Here is a 6,000-nt window from a genome sequence, read left to right as displayed (position 1 = left end):
AATGCTTGCTTTTAGCTTTTCTATTTTGGGTGAAAGGTAAGTCACTTTGAATATTCCTGGTAGTAAATTGCCATGCAAGTAGAGAGACGTAACCATTAAATATCACCACACATACTTAATGGCTTTTTGTAGAATAAATTCCCAGTAGTTTTCAATTTAGGAAAAGTCTTCTAGATGACAGCAAATGAATCAGCTGCTAGAGACTTACACTTGGTCCAGGCGAGCCACCTCAAAATGGGGAGCGCACACCATTGCACCTACACTCACAAATAAGCAAACAGTCCACTCTAAACCTTAATGGGATTTTTAAATCATCGCATAGACACCTGGTCGGTGGAGTTCTGCTTTCAGATCAGAAAGGATGTTTGAAGGCAGGGTGGTGGAAGTAGACGGCTCTTTCCTTGTTGAGCTAGCGGGGTTATGTGTGCTTAAATCCATCTTTGACTTTAGCTAGTTAAATCTTTCCATGCCCCAGAGAGCGAGCTAGGGGAAGGGAGAGAGGGGAGAGGAGGGAGGGAAGAAGGAGAGGGAGGTGGGAGAGAATATAATTACAGGTCGAAGATGGAGACTCTGCCTGAAGAGCGAAGGAGCCATGCTGGCTCTGCGGAGCCGAGCTGACCTGATTTAAGTCATAGCTCTCCATCTCTGCAGCATTTAAAATCATATACTCTGGGGAAGACTCAAGCACTGAACCTTTAAAAAGAAAAAAGCTCTTCAGGCAATTTTCATGTGGACCCAATGTTGAGTGTGTCTCAGGACAGTGGGTCTCATTTTAATGCCCACCAGAATCAGCCGGAGAACATTTTGAAGTCACTGTATGCTGGGTCCCTGATTGCCAGTCTCTGATTCAGAAGGGATGTTCGCATTTGTGGGTCCTTAGTCGTTTGTATTATTTCTTTTACATGACTTGATGCATGGGTTGTGTCTTGGGCCCTACTTTCCTTCTAGCACACAGGTCAGGATTGGCAGCAAGCATCTTGATGGCGCCCATTTGCATTTTTGACAGGTTCCCAGGTGAAGTTGCTGCTGCTTTTGCCCACACTTCAACAGCTAGTTATAGAAGTTTGGCTCTTGTCACACTTTATATCGCATCGTGGAGTGCAGCTGTTTAGGGAGGCGTGACAAACTGGTAAAAGCAGAAATAACTCATCTGCCTTCTTTCTTCCTACATCCTTCAAAGATGAAGTTGCCCCACCCCTTACTGCACAGGCCCACTTAGCCTGTTAAAGCTGGTTAGGCACCTCACCACACTCATGCCAAGCCCAAACTCTATCCCTCCAATCATTAACCTTTTTTCTTGTCCCGCCTTACTTAGCTCCGCCCCTCAGCGTCCTCGTGGTTGCGCAGCAACGAGCGCCTCGGTTCAAGAGCTGGCCTGACTGCTCTCTAGGGCACAGGCACAAACGGTCAAGCGCAGAGCCGCCGCCAGCATGGCTTTCGTCAACCTGGTGGTAAGGAGGCAGCACCCTTTAGCCGTCCATGGCAAGTCACAGACTTTGATAGGCACCCCGTCTCACCATGGATTAGAGGAAACTGAAGACAGTCACGTGGGCTTTGATTCTATTGGGAAAATTGTGCTTCCCACTCCAACAGAGACTACCTAGGTTAGGGCCTTGAAACTGTATAGAGCATCTTCAATCAGGATGATTTCCTCTACGTTCTCTTGTCTTTTTCGTTTCTCTTCTCTTCTCTTCTCTTCTCTTCTCTTCTCTTCTCTTCTCTTCTCTTCTCTTCTTTTCTTTTCTTTGTCCTTCCTTCCTTCCTTCCTTCCTTCCTTCCTTCCTTCCTTCCTTCCTTCCTTCCTTCCTTCCTTCTTTCCTTCCTTATCTTTTTTCTTTTTGATAAGGTCGTGTAAAGTAACCCCAGGCTGGCTTCCGACTTTGGATCTTTCCACATTCTCTCTCACTGCAAACTCCAGCCCTAATTCTCATTCTTTATTAGGACATGTCTGGTTTGCGCTATATTACTCCCTAACCTTGGAATAGTAGGTGATGAGATTTGGGTTGTTGCCCCCACCATCTCGCCTTTCCTTGTCCTTTAGCATCTTAACGCATAAATGTGGAACCCACTAACCCTAGATAAGGGTATCTAAAGCTCCTACAATGAGAGTTTACTAGCAAAACAGCATTGTTCACTACTCCCATCGGAAGTGAAAATCCCAAGTTAAAGGCCAAAACAATATCAACAGATGCACATTTCCCGAAAGAGTGTGAGAGCCAGGATAGGTTTGTGTGTGTGAAATTCCATGCGTATCTATGGGGTCCAAAAGGCTCTGATTTTAGAGACATACTCATGTACATCTTATGATGCCCTAAGGAGTGTAAAGTACTTATACCAGCTTGCCGGACTGTGACTGTCAATGCACATATGTTTTCTTTTAGAGACGTAGGTAAGATGGAGGTTCAGACTATATACAGTTTTAATAAAGATAACGCAGAGAAAGCAATCTGAAGCTTATGGGTACTCCTACAAGAGAGACTACATTCAATACTTATTTTGCTTTTGAAATATTGTGTTTTAACTGGCCTCTTTTGGACTGCCACTGTTATACTCCAAGGGTAGAGCTTAAAAGATGTTTTTAGCCCTAGGAGTTTTTTCCTCCAGCTCTTAGAGTGTGATCATTTAGCTGGGATTAAAACCCAAGCATCAGTTTAGAAGCCCTTATCAGGGTAGACTGTCTTAGAAGAAGCAACTCATTTGGGGGCACTTAGTCTTAATAGGTATGCCTGTGACTGACATTCAGATGGTACTGATTGGCCTATTCATAGACTTACCCCGGATCTTTGGAAGGATTAGTTTAAAATATGCTGTTCCTAGAGTGAGAGGGTTTTTTTTTTTTTTTTTTTTTTTTTTTTTTTTTTTTTTTTTTTTTTTTTTCGGGAGGCATGAAAAAGCAGTCCATGAATATCTCAGTTTTCATTTGAGCTGGGTTAGGCCATCCAGAATAAAAGCAACGGGAGTTCTTGCTTTACCATATGCTATCTGTGGCCTTCTCCTGGATCAGGATTGTTTGTGTAGGAGACCTCGGCGGGACACATTTCATATAGACCAGGAAGGCCGAGTGTATTTCACATGCTTCTTGTGCTGTTGGTGTAACCTGTGACTCTGGGTAGACTTTACCTGATTTTGTTTCAGCACCGTTGGTTTCTTCATGCACTTATTGGTTACTGTATCAGGACATTCACTGGGACGTAGGGGTGGTTGTGTTTTTACTTGACCACATCAGCCCTCTCTCTGATGTGGGAGGGTCTTCTGTTTGAGTTGATTTCATTGGTTAATAAAAAACTGCCTGGCTCATTTGATAGGCCGGCCCTTAGGTGGGTGGAGTAGGCAGAACAGAATGCTGGGAAGGGAAGTTAATAAATCGCCATGCCTCTGTTCTCTGGGTTAGACACGATGAAGCTCCGGCCCAAGATGTATGTACGCTAGAATCTTCCCGGTAAGGCACCACTTCGTGGTGCTACATTGATTATTAGATATGGGTTAATCAAGATGTGAGTAAGAGGCTGAAACTAATGGGCCAGGCAGTGTTTAAATGAATACAGTTTGTGTGTTGTTATTTTGGGTGTAAAGTTAGCTGTGCAGGAGCCAGGCGGCCGGGAGCTGGGCGGCAGAATGCAGCCTGCCCACAGCTCCTTACTACATCTCTTCACAGCTATTTTGGAAGCAGGGCGGGCTCTGATTGACCCACTTTTAAGACTTGAAGTTCATTTACATCCACATAGTTCTCTAATAGGTGCTGCACTGAGAAAAGGCTGGACTGGAAACGGGGCTTATTTCCAGCTGCCTCCAGTTTCCCTTTCAGAAAGGAACAGGAAGGTTTCCTACATCTGGGAGATTCCCCACCAGGCGTGGTGTAGTCTTGTGATTGAGCCTTGTGGATAGGGGCCTCCAGGGAAAGATAGGTGATGAATACAATCTATAAAGAGCCAAGGCCGAGCTGGGAGCAGGGTGTTCTCAGTAACTGTGGTTGTTTTCTTCAAACCAAGGACTGGAAAGTGTGCTTTAATGATTTACCTTAGTTATGTGTAAATCTGCATGGGGTATGTAAACATGTATACAGCCCCAGGAGACAAGAAGAAGGCAGATTCCCTTGGGGCTGGAGTGACAGGCAATTATGACCCAACTGACATGGGTGCTGGGAATCAAACCCAGGGCCTCCTCAAGGGCAACAACTGAGCCTCTCCTGCCCCCATCGGCATGTTTTTAAAGCCAATTCCATTCTAATTTGAGAATTAAAACTTCCGACAATTGCTTTCATGTAGCCGAAGCTGTACCGGTCTGTAATTGAAGACGTAATAGAAGGTGTGCGGGACCTGTTTGCTGAGGAAGGCATCGAAGAGCAGGTGTTAAAAGACTTGAAGAAGGTTTGTGCTCATGTCTCTCCTGTCTTGTCTTCAAAACCTGATACGTGATGATACTTTTCACCTTTCAGATGCGTTAATATGTGTTCCTTGTGCTGTTCACTGAAAGCATAAACACTTAAGAAAAAGCCAACATAATATTGGTGTCTTTTAAAACACTATTAACAAAAATAAAACAGTATTTTTTTCCTCTTAGCTCTGGGAAACCAAAGTTTTACAATCTAAAGCGACAGAGGACTTCTTCAGAAATAGTGTCCACTCGTCTCTGTTTACGCTTCAGCTGCCACAGGCTGTACCAACACTGCAGTCAACAGGTTGGCGAGAACTAGTCTAAGACTATTATGTTTTCAGAATGAATTCCTATTTGGTACTGTTTTTTAGTCTGGATAATTAATGTTCTTAAAGGAGAGAAGTTATCACTTTAGATGATTTAATTAGATGGACACAGTATGCATGTTTATTTTAAAAACTCACATTAATAAAGCCAGTTTTAATAACCCCTTACTCTAGAGAAACGATGATGTAGTTGGTAGGTTTACAGCATCCATTGTTATTTCTGGGAAGTGGACTGGGTGTTGTGAGGAGTGTTCCAAATATCACTGCTGAGGCCACAGGGAGAAAGGTAGGTGCCTGAATGCTTGATGGAGGACTCTCATTGGCTAAGAAACAAACTGCCTTGGCTTTTTGATAGGGCAGGATTTAGATAGGTGGAGTAGACAGAACAGGAAGAAGGAAGTGAGGTAGATGGCTCAGATATTTGCCACGCCTCTCTTCTCTGAGCCAGATGCGATGAAGCTCCGGCCCAAGATGTGAGTAAGAGGCTGAAACTAATGGGCCAGGCAGTGTTTAAAGGAATACAATTTGTGTGTTGTTATTTTGGGGCATAAGCTAGCCAGGAGGCCGAAAGCCGGGCGGCAGGAATGCAGCCCGCAGCTCATCACTACAAATGCTCATGTTTGCTTGCTTTCCTCTCCCCGTTTCCCCTCCCTTCTGTGCACGTTAACCAGTATATTATTGCACTGGAAGCAAAACAGAGTGAAAAAAATATGGAGATAATTCAGGCTACCTTATAGTTTTGACTATTAAAGTAGTAGCAAGGGAGTAACTATATGCATTTTATTTTATTTTATTCTTGGATTTACTAAATTTTACTTTTAAGGAAAGATTTTGCCCAGATTTATGTGTGTAATTTAAACTGGTAAAGACTAATAAAAGACCAAAGAGACACTAATCCCTCCAGCCTTTCTTTATTCTGCTTCTTTCCGATTCCTATAATCCCTAGGCTACTTGAGTACATATGTCTAGGCATGCACACACAATAGAGTTTATGAGTACATATGTCTAGGCACAATAGAGTTTATGAGTACATATATCTAGGCATGTACACACAATAGAGATAGGTATGTACACACAATAGTTTATTAGTTTTAGATGAAGTTGAGTAGAATAGTGTTTGTAAGAATGAAGGGTGATATTTGGACTAGATTGACATTAATAAGTAGATTATTTGTATGTTTGGGGATATTCTATTTTATTTTTCTATTTTATTATTATTATTATTTATTTTTTATTGTTTTTTATTGAGCTATATATTTTTCTCCGCTTCCCTTTCTTCCTCTCCCCTCCCCTTCTACCC

The 6,000-nt window shown here is 42.9% G+C and overlaps 1 protein-coding gene across 2 annotated transcripts in view; it reads left to right on the top strand.

Annotated features, from left to right (window-relative positions):
* Nucleotides 1-1,430: 1,430 nt before the first annotated feature.
* Nucleotides 1,431-6,000, top strand: part of Gtf2a1l (general transcription factor IIA subunit 1 like) — a 41,545-nt gene continuing 36,975 nt past the window's right edge. The window contains exons 1-3 of one of the 2 annotated variants that reach the window (XM_038320449.1): nt 1,431-1,451; nt 4,266-4,367; nt 4,561-4,678. In XM_038320449.1, coding sequence (XP_038176377.1) covers nt 1,431-1,451; nt 4,266-4,367; nt 4,561-4,678 — 241 coding nt within the window. The remainder of the gene's footprint in view (nt 1,452-4,265; nt 4,368-4,560; nt 4,679-6,000) is intronic. The other variant, XM_038320450.1, reaches the window with a different exon arrangement.

The sequence above is a fragment of the Arvicola amphibius genome, chromosome 2 (genome assembly GCF_903992535.2).
Source record: "Arvicola amphibius chromosome 2, mArvAmp1.2, whole genome shotgun sequence".
Classification (NCBI taxonomy): Eukaryota; Metazoa; Chordata; class Mammalia; order Rodentia; family Cricetidae; genus Arvicola; species Arvicola amphibius.
The sequence above is the reverse complement of the archived record's forward strand: the minus strand, read 5'-3'. Positions and strand labels throughout refer to the sequence as shown.